At 37.6% G+C, this 15,808-nt stretch overlaps 1 protein-coding gene across 1 annotated transcript in view; it reads left to right on the forward strand.

Annotated features, from left to right (window-relative positions):
- Pde11a (phosphodiesterase 11A) overlaps positions 1–15,808 on the forward strand; it is a 338,087-nt gene that overhangs the window by 122,882 nt on the left and 199,397 nt on the right. Inside the window, exons 3-4 of the mRNA XM_042688315.1 lie at positions 1,282–1,371; positions 5,999–6,139. Coding sequence (XP_042544249.1) covers positions 1,282–1,371; positions 5,999–6,139 — 231 coding nt within the window. The remainder of the gene's footprint in view (positions 1–1,281; positions 1,372–5,998; positions 6,140–15,808) is intronic.

A 15,808-nucleotide genomic window follows, 5' to 3' on the forward strand; every position in this document is an offset into this window, starting at 1 on the left:
ACACTGTGAAGACAAATGAACTTTACGATGTGAGACGCTTATCTACAATAAACTACTCAAAAAAAAAAAAAGCCGAAAGTGATGCTGTGGCTCAAGTGGTAGAGGGCTAGCCTTGAGAGAAAGAAGCTCAGGGACAGTGCCCAGGCCCTGAAACCCCAGGACTGGCAAAAAAATAAAAAGATAGCAGTAACTCATATTTCTCTTCTTTATCTGCATCATAACCACTGTGCCCATGCAAGAAAGAATCACAAAGAAAACTAGAAAACTATAAGGATCGTGTTTCTTTTCGTTTCTTTTTTTTTGGGGGGGGAGGTCCGGTCGTGGGGTCTGAACTCTGGGCCTGGGCGCTGTCCCTCAGCTCTTCAGCTCAAGGCTAGCGCTCTACCACTTGAGCCACAGCACCACTTCCGGCTTTTTTCTTTTTGCTTATGTGGTGCTGAGGAATCGAACCCAGGGCCTCAGGCATGCAAGGCAAGTGCTCTACCACTGCGCCACCTTCCCAGCCCCAAGGATCGTGTTTTCTGTGTGTGTAGGCAATGTTAAAAGTGGTCTCATCCTAGATAACTGCAGGGAAATCCTGGAGAACTATCTAGCAGCTGCATGTCAACAGCTTCATGCTGGCTTAATAGACAAACTTTTTATGGCATGTGCAAGAAGAATAAGGAAAGGGAGACAAGGTTAACAGAGGGAACATCTGGTTTCAGAAGGCAGTATGCAAAATTCTTGGGAAGATTTGTGGAAGTTGTACCAAAAAGGTCTTTAAGAATGAATTCATGTTTTTGTACTTCTTCTTAGTACAAGTTGCATTGTTTCTCTCTCTTCTTCAAGAGGTCTTTCTTAAAATTTCAATCTTTGGAGCTCCAAAATTCTTTCAGGAACCCTAAGTCAGAGGTGAGCATAAAGAAAATGACAGAGAATGTAGTCTATCCATTGTGTAGCTACTCAATTGCCTCATTTTCTGCTCCAGCTAATTCTGTACTAGCTGTGTTCCACACCACATGACCAAGTAGAGATGTGGCTCAAGTAATAGAGGGCCAGCCATGAGCTAAGGGGCAGAGCCCAGTCAATGAGTTCAAGCCCCAGTACTGGTGTGTATGCATATGTGCACATGTATACACACACACACACACACACACACACACACACATTACTAGTATGAACAATTTTATGCTCATTCCTTTGGGCTGAAAAAGTATTCCAATCAAGCCTCTGCTTTTAGAAAAAAATGACTTTAGTTCAGAAATAGCTGTTTTAATGTTCTTAATGTTCTCTTTGCCTCAGGTGATGCAGATGTATCTTCCTTTTTGTGGAATTGCCATATCCAATGCCCAGCTCTTTGCTGCCTCAAGGAAAGAATACGAAAGAAGCAGGGTGAGTAGGAGGAAACACTGCTGACAAATGCTTTCTGGTTTCTGTGAGTCATTATCTCTTTTACAAACAGTAGATGATCTTTGTATAATCCAGCACTCTTCCTCATTTGTAAACTTCTGCCAAGCTATGGAGGAAGAGTCCTTTGAAGCAGTATGCCAAAACAAAGTGAATTTTAGTCCTCTGCTGTTGTTTCTCGGGCACTGTACTGATTCCATTTAAAAAAAAAGAAAAGACAAGAAAGAGGAAGAAATTAGTCTCACACTTATACTACAAGGCAGCAGACAGAGCTTTGCTTGCATGTAGCTTTGAAACAATAACACTATTAGCTGATGTTTTTACAATTTAGTTTCTTTAAGAAGAAAAGTATGCTACAAACATGATTTCACCTATCTCCAAGATTTTGTTTTTCAATGGAAAGGTTTTCTGGAAGAGTATCCCAAGATTCTTGGGACAAATTATTTATTAATTTATTTTGATGGTCCTGAGGCTTAACCTCAGAGCCTGCACATTGTCCCTGAGTTTCTTTGTGTTCAAGGTTAATGCTCTAACACTTGAGCTATAGCATCACTTCTGGCCTTCTCTGAATAGTTTATTAGATATAGGAGTCTCACAGACTTGCCTGCCTGGGCTGGCTTTGAGCTACAATCCTAAAATATCAACCTCCTAAGTAGCTAGGATTACAGGCATGAGCCACCAGTGCCTGGCTACTTGGGACAATTTTGCATAACTATTTTATAGAATTAATAAAGAAAAATACTCACAAGAAGTGCTTTCAAGAGTTATAGGACTAAATAGAAAAAGAACAACCCAAAGACACTTAATGCTCATAAAATGCAAAAATATCAAACAATGATTACATTATATTAGAATTCTCCCACTTTTTTCTGCTGGTCCTAAGGATTGCACTCAGGGCCTTGTCCCTGTCCCTGAGCCATAGTGCCATCTCTGGCTTTTTTGGTGGTTAATTGGAGATAAGAGTCTAACAGACTTCCCTGCCTGGGCTGGTTTCAAATTGCCATCCTCAGATCTTAGCCAGAGTAGCTAGCATTACAGCACCCAGCCATTTCTTTCACAATTAAATACATGAAGAGTACGGTCACAACTTAGACATGTATTTTAAAATGTGCTTTTAAGAAGTTTGAATCTCTTAGTTAATCTCTTGGTTAAATTGCCTGCTTGCGAGTTTCACTTGCCAAGCATTATACTAAGGGACTCTCCCACCCTCACCCCTCAACTGAGTCTCATTGACCTTACAGCCATTCTCATTGTAGCACTGTCTACTTTCTGTGATCTGGAGCTTCTTTTCATTGTTAGCTCCCTGTTTACCAGTCTCTTCCTTTCACTTGACACTGTGGCAATCTGGTTTCTGACTTCCAGGAAGACAATCTGCTTATTTCATATTAGCCTGCTTTTCATCACATTTCTCCTCTGTCTCCAATGCCTCCTGTCCGTCCCTCTTTCCCCTTCCACTACTTTGTGTGTCCTTCAGAACCCAGCTCAGCCTTCCAGTAGATCTCCGCATTTTCTGCTAATTGTTCCTTGTACACAATGTCAGTGTTCTGTTGTAGATACCCATCACTGTGCCTTATAATATTTGCTGATGATCCTCCTCTCCAACTATATGATGAACTCCTTAAGGAAGCTTTGTGTTTTATTAGTCTTTGCATTCTTGTGTTTGACATACTTCATTTATTCACTCAACAATGTGTATTGTGTGCCATTTGAAGTCTCTATTCTCCTGGAACTTATTATCTAGTGGAAACCATAGAGAAAAGACAAAACACAGGTTCAGATAGTGATCAACACTATAAGGAAAAACAAAGTGAGTTAAAGGGATATAGATGAGTGTGGCGGGCAGATTTTGTATTAAAAGATTATTGTGAAAGTGTCATAAGGAGATGGTATATGAGAAGATTCCTAAAGGAAATGGAAAAGAAGAGCCACAGGGAGATCTGGAAAGAGCATTTCAGGACCTATCAGGTGGAAAGGCCTGCGTCAATATATATAAGATGGCAGAGAAAATAGTAGAGCAGGACAGGAGAAAAAGGACAAAGATATGACTTTCATTAGGTCTCTGATGCTAAAAAGGTCTATGGACACGTCAAAAGTTCTGTCTTTATTCTGGGTGTGATGAAAAATCTATTACAAGATTTTTGATCTGAGTTCAATTTACTTTTAAAGAACAACACTCTATCTTCTGGTTGGAGAAGATGACAGACAATTAGAGGCAGGAAAAGGAGTTAGAAGCTGTATTAAAGTCAAGTTAGAAGTGTAATTACAGGGCTTCCTAATATGGGGAATGACAACAAAAAGGTTTCTGGCTTGTGAATTTGGCAAGTAAACAATTGAATGTAGGTGCTTAAGTTTGGGGTAGGGAGTATAACATTAGGACTGAAGATTAAGGTTTAATATAGAAGGTATTTAACATCAAAGCATTTTCAGGGTTAATCTAGGAAAGGATGTATAAGAGAAAGAAAGGGGGTAAAATCCAAGATAATCCCAGGAGCAAAGGAAGGTTACTAGAAGAGGAGGGGGAAAGTGCAGACATTTGTTTCTTGGAAGGCAAACAACATTAAGAAGTATTCAACTGTATGAAATATTCCAGTGACTGTTTAACTGCATATCTCTAGATCTTCTCCTCCCTTTATCCTATTCTAGAACTAGTCTGCATTGTGATTTGTAAAACTTTCATCATTTGCTGATAAAGCAGCAATTTTTAATTAGAAGCAATAATATTACTATAATACGATTTGTCAGTGCAAGACTCTAAGCACATTAGTTTTTCCTATGAGAGAAATGTTCCTGTATATAGGTCCCAGAGGCTCTCCATATAGTCACAACAAATTGAAAAGTTAAATAATTGTTCAGTTAATATGATCCATCTGAAGTAATAATCTGGATGGTTAAGGAAATAATACTTCCCCCTTAATAGCAGGGAATTTGCTTGTAATTATTCAGGCAGTTGTCTTGTTTTTAATGTTGTATTTGAACATGAAATTGTTGTACATTGACTTCTAATAGGGTTTGCTGTGTAAGTGAGGCTTCGTTTAGGGCTGCTTTTACCTCCTGATGTTTCTCTTTGCTTTTGGCCACATAAAAAATATGGCCCTGTGCCACAGACACAGTCTTTCTTCAGAAGGAAAGCTACCTAAGAACGTTGTTTCTCTTTCATTGGCTCAATAAAGTAGATTTATTTTATGGATCCCTTAACTCATTCAAATGCTTTTCTATCTGAATAGACACAGATAAGAAATGTTCACATGTTTCAAATGGTTTCAGCATAAATCAAATTCATTACTAAAATTGAAAATTAGTTATGCCCTTGGGATGATCAACACTATACTAAATAGATGTGAACCTGAAGATTCATGAATTTCTTTCATGAGAGGTCAGGCAGGAGACCACACAACTTATTTAATTCTATTGAATGAAAACTCCCTGAAACCAATTCACTAGCCACATAATTCTCTGATTGCTTTGATAGAAGCATAATTTCTACCAACTTTACCTAGCCCATTATTTTGCAGGCTCTGAAAACACCCATGTCATTAAAAATTCCAAACAAATAAATTTCAAAGCATAAATCGCAAACTCATTTAGCCAGAAAAAGTGACCGGTTATATCAAATTAGTTTTAAGTAAATACATAGTGTTGACGTTATAATTTTTTCCTTTAATTTGTGTGCTTTATTTTTTTTATTGTGAGAATACCATACAGAAGAGTTACAATTACATGGGCAAGATAACGAGTACATTTCTTATCAAGCATTGTTGCCTCCTTTATAACCTGCCATTTTAACAGAAAATCTAATGATATTTGTGTTGCAGAGATATATAGTACTATCTAAATGTTCTCCTTGGCAGTTGGGAATCAGGCAGTGTTTTCTCTTCTTCTGTAGAGAAATTGCTGTGGGATATATATATATATATATATATATATATATATATATATATACACACACACACACATATATACACATATATATATATTCTGAACCTTAATTAACATTAAAATTCTATAATTCTTACACAATTCTGTGAGATGTTAGTAAAAACATGTTAGCATTAGTGAAAATAAGTTTCAGGTTCAACCATGAAGTTATTTATTTCTGTTAGAGATTGTAGTTTTCTAAAAGATATGTTCTTTGGAGAGAACTAAGTAACTAAGTTACCTATTCACATTGCAAAACCACAGTAGTGGGTGGGGGAAACTACTAGCTAATGACTCCATGATTCCCATTATGTGGATAATTCTCATTCTCCAGTTGTATTTTTAACTTTAAGAGTGTGGGAAGGAAGGACTGGGAGAGGATGAGGGAAGGGAAGATACTGTATGAAAGAAATGTACTCATTACTCAAGTCATGTAATTATAATCCCTCTGTACATCGCCTTTGTAATTAAAGTAACTAATAGTTTTATTAAAAAGAATAACTGGCCGAAAGAAAAAAGGAGTGTGTTATAAAATGTAATGATGGAACTGTGCTAAGTAGCACAAATGTTTTAAAACTTAATCACACACAAAAAACGATATATTAGAGCAAAGAGTATATGGAGACTTTGAAAGACAAAAAATGTCATTACTTTTCAGTCTTGTATCCACCTAAATGCACCATCTACTCTTTCTCAGGCTTTGCTAGAGGTGGTTAATGACCTCTTTGAAGAACAGACTGACCTGGAGAAAATTGTCAAGAAAATAATGCATCGAGCACAAACTTTGTTGAAATGTGAACGCTGTTCTGTTTTACTCCTAGAGGACATTGAATCACCAGTAAGTTATCTTTTATTTGTTATATAGAGTCAAAGTCTGAGAATGGAATATGGCTGAATTTATCTATAATTAAACTTGTGAAATCATGAGAGGAACACCTCTCCTCATGACTCTTCTAACCAGAAGATGACGTAGTAAGTAAGAGTTTATTCTCTTTAGATGCATTTCCATTCTTGTTTTAGCACCACCTTGGAGCTAGAGGCTCTTTAAGTTGATGGAGACTTTAGGGACCCATGCTATGTATGTATAGATAAAGGCACTAAAGGGTGCTGGTTGCTCATTTACAAGGCTCAATTAGAAGAGAAATTGAAGTGCCAATCCAGCAAGGGTCAGGCACACAGTATTCCAACCAAATAAATGATGGGAGGCTCTTAGCAATCAGAGCCAGTCAGATTGTACCTGTGCTGGGTGGGATCTTCTGGTAACAGGTTTGACGTGCTGGACTTCCAGACTCCTTCATTGCCTTTTTTTAGACCTGCAGATCATGGCCCAGAGCAGCCTCAGGGAAGGAGTACCTTCTTCCTCACCACAGGGCTCCTGCTACTCCAAAGAGAAGTTTCATGGAGCTCAGAGCCTCTGGCCTGATGCATCTGGCAGATTTATGGCCAGTATTTAGGTTCCATTCAGCCTGTTGTTAGCTCTTTGGGAGAAATCTGTTGGACAAAAGGAATGCACAACAATATTGTAAATAATATTTATCATCAGTCTCAGTTCTTGAAAGTTAAGTGTCTAAACTTTCTATAGCAATTTAACGTATTTGTTGACAACTCCCTCCAAAGGCCAGGAGTTGTGTAACAATGAAAAGCTGTTTTAACACTGAAGAGAATTTTATTTTACTGTGCTTTACTTAGAAAGGATTATTTTCTTTGCCTTTAGGTTAGTGTTCCTCAAAGAATAATAAACCTGAAGATAAATTTTAAGAAATATTGCAAAATTACATTGAGTTTATATAGACATGTAATTCAATACAATAAACTATATTTATATATACAAGCTCAATGTTGTAATATGTCTATGTATGTTTCAAATGTTTGTCAAAGCTTGTTTTAGCAAAGCTTGAGGTTATTTGTATTTCAATCAGTTTGAATTATATGAATAATTGCCTTACATGTGTTCTGTGAATGAATAGAATTTACTGATTCTTGGGAGAAAGTGTACACATGTGTGGGTACACATACACGTGCATGTGCACACACACACACCAATAACATGTAAGTGGAGAGTACTTCAAGTACTTTTTAAGAAGTCTTGAGTTACTTTAATTCTCATATTATGAAGTAGGTATTATTATCACCTGGATTTTACACATGAGTTGAGTTAGTTCTCAGAGTCACCACTTAATGCCAAACGGAGAGGGTGGAGTGCTCATCTGTACCTGGCAGGCTTCACTGAAGTCTAAACTAAGACAGCAAAAGACAGCTGTTGGAACTTGGGCTGTCCAGATTCACTGAGTCAACCACAAATCCCTGTAAGAGCAAGAAACTCAGAAGGCCAGGATATGGACAAAGCTATGTTTATTGTTACTACACAAACATGAATGTAATTGAAACCAGCTCAGGGTGGTAATTCTTGCTGATCTTCCCACCTGTACTTGTTTGTAATAGTGTGGTTCAACTGTCTGGCAAGCCAAACAAAAATGGACAGATGCTGAAAGCTGGAAGTATGGTATAAAACAGAAAGAGAAGGGGCAGACCCACCATGTAGAAAGGGTAGAGGATACACACAACAAGGTGGCTGACAAATTACTGAGTTAAAAGAGCTATTTTAAAATTATTGGTGCTGAATGCTCTGTGACTGTATAGACAAGGATGGAGCAGATACACTGATCCACTCCTCATCATTTCTTCTCTCTGTCACCTTCCTCCCTCAAAGAAAGGATGCCTCCCCCAATCCAAAAGTGAACCAAGAAAAAACAAACAACCAAGAAAAGAAAAGCCAGAAAATAAGTTGAGCTTATCCTGCTTGGTATTGCTTTAGAAGCTGTGAAGATTTTTATTTTTTGCCAAATCTGCTGTCTGGGAAGTTGGTGGAAGAGTTTGGCTAGGAATATGTTTATGTGGTATCACCAAACAGAAAATTATCCAAGTCATGCTTTCTTTTAGCATATTTCTCCAGAGCTTCCTCAAGTCTTTGGTGCTAGGTGCTGCTATTCTTTGCATCACTAGTTGTCAGGTAGGAGTAGGAGTCATTGTAGGGTGACAAGACACAGTCACCCAAGGACCAGGAAAGCACCCAGGCTGAACATAAAACCAGACACCCAACTATGGTAGCAAATTGAAAATTGTGTAGAGACAAAGTACTTTGGCTAGACTGTCTTCCTTCCTCATCTCAGAATATTAAATAGACAAATTGATACTAAAAGCCTTTGTTATCTAGACTTAATGAAGGCTGTGATTGACTAGCAGAGAGGAAACCCAAGTAACATCTGGAAACACAATTTTATTTGATTCGATGAACCAAGAGCAAACCTAAGTTGATTTTTTTTGTCCATTATGGGGCTTGAACTCTGGGCCTGAGTGCTGCCCCTGAGCTCTTCAGTTCAAGGTGAGTACTCTAACACTTGAGCCACAAGGCCATTTCCAGTTTCCTGGTGGCTAACTGGAGATAAGAGTCTCACAGACTTTCCTGCCCAGGCTGGCTTTGAACAGTGATCCTCAGATCTCAGCCTTCTGAGTAGCTAGGATTATAAGTGTGAGCCACTGGCACCTGGCTCTAACTGGATTTTTATCCTTTCAAAAATGAGAATTACAACAAGTCCAAAAAATAGTTGAAGTTCCCACATGGGCTTTTAAAGTATAAAGCAGTGTTATTAAAAAAAAAAAAGAAAGAAACAAGATTCCTATTTGCAAGAGCCAAAATTTCCTAAAGGCTTGAAAAGAATCAAAGCCAAAAGTTATGAACAAAGCAAGACACGGGAAAGAAAATAGATAAAGCCCTAGAATGTCCTGAACCTGTATTGCTCAGACTAAAGGGGGTAAAATATTACCTGATGTTGCTAGTCCTCTTCACATAGCTCCATAAAGCCTCCAGTCCCCACAGGGTGATATTGTTGAAGACAGCTGTGGTGGGGGAGGGTTGAAAGTTGCTCACACACACACACACACACATACCATGGTATGGCAGCAGAAAGATGGGCGGTAGCAGTGTTGGGGAAGCCAAGGGGCAGCGAGTGCCTGCTAGTTTTTCTAAAGTCCCAGAGGAGTATTAGAAACAGTTTTCCTACTGCCTGACAGCAGCTAATAGAGGTAGAGCTAGGACCCTAAGAAGCCTTCTTGACCTGTAGAGCTGCAACCTAGACCAGGATGTACTGTTACTATCTTACCCTTAGCAGGGGCCATCCTGGGTAGTGGGGATCTCAATTGAGCATGTTCCTCTCCATAACTCTCAGGATATTGCAGGTCATCCCAGTAAAAGTCTCAATATTTAATGGCTATTAAAAAGTCTCAATATTCAATGGCTATTAAATTTGAAATGACTGAAAAACCTGAAGTAGCTGATTCAAACTATGGTTTTCTCTTTTGTCTTCTGTCAAGATGAGAGTTGTGTTACAAAAAAAATGATGGATTATATTTTCTACAATCTTAACTGAAGGCTTTAAGATTTACAACATATGTATTAGTCTCTCATTAGTAATCTTGTATTTGATAAAAAATACATTGGCAATAAAATGGATGGGGAAATGATAGATTATTCTATAGGTATTCTATACCTATTATACCTATTATAATTTTGTAAAAGGAAAAATTTTAACATAAATGTAAAACAAATACAAGTCAAAGATTGTTTTTAACTGCACTTATGAGGGAATCAGTATGATATTAAAACCAGTCTTAGGAGACTTGAAAGATCAGATACTTGAGGTGGACATGGTAGTACATGCCTGTAATCTCAGCTACTCAGGATGCAGAGCTGGAGGCAGGATAATCAAGGGTTTAAAGTTAGCCTGTTAAAGTTAGCAACTCCTTATCTCAAAAACAAAATATAAGCAAAAGGGCTGGGAGCATGGCTCAAGTGGTAGAATGACTCTCAGTACTGGAAAAAAGTCAACTATTTCTAGGCAATGTTATAATAAGATTTTGAGGTTATAAACAAAGCTAGTTAGAGACAAAACTAGGCTATAAACTGCACTTTTTGAGGCTATCTTTTTCATTAGAGAAAATTTACTTACATTTCTAAAGAAATGTAAAAAAAGTTACAGATTAATATGTTTCTTTACTAAATCTGGAGTGCTTTATCAATAATGCCCATTGTGTGGAACTAAGTACAGTTCTAAGGAGAAATTATTTTTAATAATTAATATCACTTTATTGTTATTGTAAAGATGATATACACAGGAGTTGTAGTTACAAAAGTCAGGTAATGAGTATATTTCTTTTTGAACAGTGTCACTCCTTCCCTCGTTTTCTCTGTTTTTTCTCTCCTGACCCACAAGTTGTAAGGTTCATTTTCATCAGTGTATAGGGAATGTCACTGCTGCCTTTGCTTACCCTGTGTCCCATCACATGAGAAAATTATTTCCTGCAGAATTCCAAGGAAGTAAATACTTTAGACTGTCAAGCTCATGCAGTCTCTGCTGCAACCACCCAACTCTGCCAATGTAGCATAAAGACATAGATGAAGAATGAGCATGACTACATTCCAATAAAACTTAATTTCTAAAAATAGGCAATAGGCTAGATTTGGCTTGCAGGAAGTACTTTACACATCCCAGACATAGATAATCACCAATCTGCACATTTAAAAATGCACACACAGCAAAAAGCCACCAGCATGGGACTTCTGAAAAAACACCCCAAGACTAAAGGAGGAATGGACTATGAAAACCAAATGAGATGCAGTGTATGCACCAAAAATGATAACAATTTTCCATGAGATGAAATGAAAGAATGTGATTTCTTGGGAAAAGTGTTCATAAGAACTCAACAACTAAGTAACATGCAGTTAAAGCAAAACAAAACAAAACAAAAAGCCCAGAAAACTTGGTAGAATTGGAAAGAAGCAGAAGAAAATAGGCAACCATACAGAAATTGATATTACACTCTGATAAAAGAATGAAAGGAAAGAAAAGAATACTTCTAAATGCTCTCTGGGGCATGAAAAATACAATTGAAAATGAAATGGAAAATAATACATTATGAAAAGATAAAAGAGAATGACAAGAATGGAGTCAGGATAAAAGAAGTTCAAAATAAGGATAATTGGTATTTCTGAAAAGAACATGACAAATGGAATAGGAAAAAAGCATTCACAACTATAATACTGGAACATTTTATTGAAATAAAGTCAGAGTTGAATTTACAGTCTGAAAGAACACACCATTTCAGGAAAAGTTGATACTGCTTAGCACTGAATTACTTTCGGTGTTAATGGATTTCAAAGATATAGAAAAAGTTCTATGGACATCTAGGCAGAAAAATCAAGCTACCAAAAGAAATTAAGCTACCACTGTAGAAAATTCACCCTGATATTAGACTTTTCAGTTTAATATCACTTCTTGGCATTCTCTATTGCTAGAAAAGGACAATGGAGCAATATCCACAAATTCTTTAGGAAGAAAGCATATGAGTCTACAACTAAGATTCCAGCCAAATTCATAGTTCCATTAGTTTTACTTTTGTGAGTTGTAGGGCTTGAACTCAGGGCTGGGATGCTGTCCCTGAGCATTTTCACTCAAGGTTAGTGCCTACCACTTTAAGCTACAGTGCCACTTCTGGTTTTCCGGTAGTTAATTGGAGATAAGAGTCATGTGGACTTTCCTGCCTGGGATGGCTTTGAATTGCCATCCTCAGATCTCAGCCTCCTGAGTAGCTAGATTTATAGGCATGAGCCACAGGTACCTGGCTCATATTTCACTTTTAAGCTACAGATATTTTCAGATATTCAAGGAAGAAAGAATACAAAAAATATAGGTCCAAGAAGCTCATCCTGAAAAATAATAGGAGCTTGAAATCTAGCCATGCAAATGATGAGTGAAGTCAGAGTAAGTAAAGCTGGTATTGAGAATTTAATATATTTTACAAAGTGTGGAATAAAACGAAAATTAAACCAAAACAAAACAAAAACCAATAGTGAGTGTGTGCCTTGATATAATAAAGCATAACAATGGTACTGGTTTCCCAGCGCCCCAGGTGTCTGCACACACAAAGGGTTACTTCCACAGTGGAGCACTGTACTTGGAGCACAAGCCCCTTTTGTATTGAAACGTATCAAGCCTGGTGTTAGGAGAAAGATGTCACATCACCTCTCAAGTCTGCCACTGCAAATCAAATACAATCCTGAGAAGTGTTCTGAGTAAAGACAGGACAGATCCTTGCAGTGCAGCACATAAAGACTGTGTTCATGGGCCCAGGCCCATTGCCATTCTCAACAGGTATCTGGTTTTATAGATTATTTTAGGTTTTTGTTTGTTTGTTTGATTGATTTTTGTCAGTCATGGGGCCTGAACTCTGGGCCTAGGCACTGTCCCCCTAGCTCTTCAGCTCAAAGCTAGGGCTCTACCACTTGAACCACAGTGCCACTTCCAGCTTTTTCTGTTTGAGCAGTGCTGAGAAATCCAACCTAGGGCCTCATGCTTGCGAGGCAAGTACTCTACCACTGAGCCACCTTCCCAGTCCCAGATTATTTTAGTTTTAAAGTGTCAAGTTTATCCACCTTCGTTTTTTGATTTGTACTCTCAAATTTTTGTTACAAATAATAATCTTCATTTTAATGGCATTCATATATCCAAATATAAATCTATTGCTTATGATCTTTTAATACCCATCTGTAATTTATTGTTGTATATGGAGTAAATCTGTACCTGTATCTATATCAATTGCTTCTATAAAACCAATAGTCTTGGAAATATTTTCTATTACAATGTTATGCTATATTTTTTTGTGTGCCCCTGATCCTGGGGCTTAAACCAAGGGCCTACACACTGTCCCTGAGCTTTTTTTGCTCAAGGCCAGTGCTCTATCACTTGAGCCACAGCTCTACTTCCAGATTTTTGGTGGTTATTGGAGATAAAATTCTCATGGACTTTCTTGCCTGGCTGGCTTTGAACTGCAATCCTTAGCTCTCAGCCTCCTGAGTAGCTAGGAATACAGGTGTGAGCCACCTGCACCTGGCTTTTCATGCTATTTTCATATTATGTCAAGTGCCCTCATGGGCACTGGGAGTGTTTCTGAGCTGACTGTTTAACATCTGAGAGGGAATGTCTTCAATATTATTCACCTTTAAAATGGTCAGGGAACTGTCCCAGGAGAGGAAAGAGAAATTTCTTTTTCATACTTTCCCTTCCTTATGGAGAAAGTTTATCTTGAAAGAGGGCTTGCCTTGCTTGTTTTTTAATGACTTGCTGGTCAAGAAAAAGATGTTATCAGATCATTTACACTCTTAACACTTTTTTGTTTATCATTTTCTGATAACAGTGTATTCAAATCATTAGCAAAACTGACATTTATCAATATCTCTTAGTTCAATTCTGTAGATTGATGGTTTAGTTGTCTTAAGGGAGAGTGTTTCTATTTGTGTGTTACCATGGCTTGTTTGCTTGCTTTCTCTTTCCTTCATTCTTTCATTTTTCTTCCTGTCTTTGTCTCTCCTTCCTTCCTTTCCTTTCCCTCCATCTCTCTATCTCTTCCATCCTTATCTCTCTCTCTGTCTCTTTCCTGAATAGTGGCTTGCACAGCTCCTTGGTTTCTGATTAAGAACCCGAACTTATCTTTTAAACATTGGCAGCTACAGTATGGTAATATTACAACAAGTCAGATGCTGTGAAGGTCAGCTGCCTGTCTCAAGGGAAAGCTGAGAGTCCCTATACCAGGAGAAGCTGACATTCCAATATCACTGTGACCTGCCACTAGACCTTGAGTACAGAGGCTTATGTCTTTAGGCTTAGAGATGTTTTTTTTTTAATTTTTATTTTAGTGTAAAGATGCTGTACAGAGAGGTTACAGTTACATAGTAAGGTAATGAGTACATTTCTTGTCAAACATTGTTACTCCCTCCTTTGTTTTTTTCCTACTTACAGATGCTTTTAAAATCTTCTACCTTCCTTCTCTTTTCTCTTCCTATTAACCTCTGCATGCCTTTCTGATTTTTTCTTCTTCTTCTTCAATACTCATAACTTTGCCCTATCTTTGGAGGAGATCATATATGGGAAGGCAGGAGCTTCATGCACTATCTCCATTGGCATTTCATAGACTATCATCTGTGAACAAAGCAGGATCATTTCAGGAAAAAGATGCTTGTTCCTACAAAAGAAAATTGTGGTCCTTTCTATTTTATTCCATTCCTTTTATTTATTTGATGACTCTAATACATTTTTGCATTTAAATATATATCCTTTATTGTTTTTGTTTTTAATTTTATTTCATTGTAAAGATGCTGTACAGAGGGGTTACAGTTCAATGAGTAAGGCAAGGAGTGCATTTCCTGTCAAGCATTGTTACCTCCCTCCCTTGTTATTCTCCCACTATCCCTTCCCCCTCCCATATCCCTCACTCATCCCCCCTCCCCGAAATTGTAGAGTTCATTCCTAATTGTGGGCATGATTGTTGCAATGGGTTATCCTCTATTCTTCTTTCAGCATCTACTATATTTAAAAAATGACTTATTTCAAGTTGATACTTCAATGATTATTTATATTTGAAGGAAAAACTAAAAGAAAGAAAAAAATTTTGAATCTAGCTCATTCCTTGGAGCTTGTACTCTTGATATTTAGGCATTCAGGTGTAAATTGCTCAGTTTATTGTGTAAATGGCAAAAGTAGACGTGAGGATGCCTTTCTAGGCTTTTCTCTTGCCAAATTAATATTTCACTTTTTCACATCAATTGACTGATTTTAAGTGAATTTATCAATAACATTTTCTAATAGACTGAAAATAGAAGCCACAAAAACCCCTTAGTTGGGTGCTACTGTGAACAGCAGGGAAAATTTAGTGCTTGGAACTGAATATCCCCTGCTTAATGCTATTCTGTTCGATGAACCTGTCTAAGCAATTCTTATCACTCCTTGTAGACTCTTTCCAGCTCATGCATTTACTATTGTCTCTATTTCTATAGAGCTTAGGCAAAGAAAGCAAATGTAGACATTTCAGTCTTAGGTCCTCAGGCACTTAGGGCACTAGTGTTTCCAAGTGCTCACTTCATGCATCATCGCCATGGCTGACAGCTGTTTCCTGTCCAGCACTCTATGAAGCATTTCCCAGCTAAGCTTATAATAGAAAGCAAGTCACCAGAGCTCTTTTCCTTAATGAAGAACAGCTAGCTATGCATGCTGGTTTTCTAATGTGTTCCCTATCTTTAGTTGGCCTTTATGTAAATATACATACAAATTAAGCCACTGGCTAGATAATCTTCCTAAATTCTTATATTAAGAGGAAGAAATAGAGTGTCATTTGTTCTGAATCAGACTACAATTCAGTCTCCTCCTTCCAAAGCGGATTCTAAATAGTGCATCAAGTTTTCCTTTCATGTCATTTTCTTTCCATTTGCCTACCTTTCTTTAATTTTCCTTCTCCTTATAAGAAAACCAGCTTAAATTCTGTTTTTTGCTCCAAGTGTTGTTCTAGAGTGAAAAATAGATGTCTTTAAAAACATCTTATAATTATCCCAATAAGCATTGTTACATGCACACACACGTTGCCACCCTTAATTTATCATGTATTCATATAGTGGCTTGCT

This window comes from Dipodomys spectabilis, unplaced genomic scaffold, assembly GCF_019054845.1.
Source record: "Dipodomys spectabilis isolate Male_0828 unplaced genomic scaffold, ASM1905484v1 ptg000115l, whole genome shotgun sequence".
Classification (NCBI taxonomy): Eukaryota; Metazoa; Chordata; class Mammalia; order Rodentia; family Heteromyidae; genus Dipodomys; species Dipodomys spectabilis.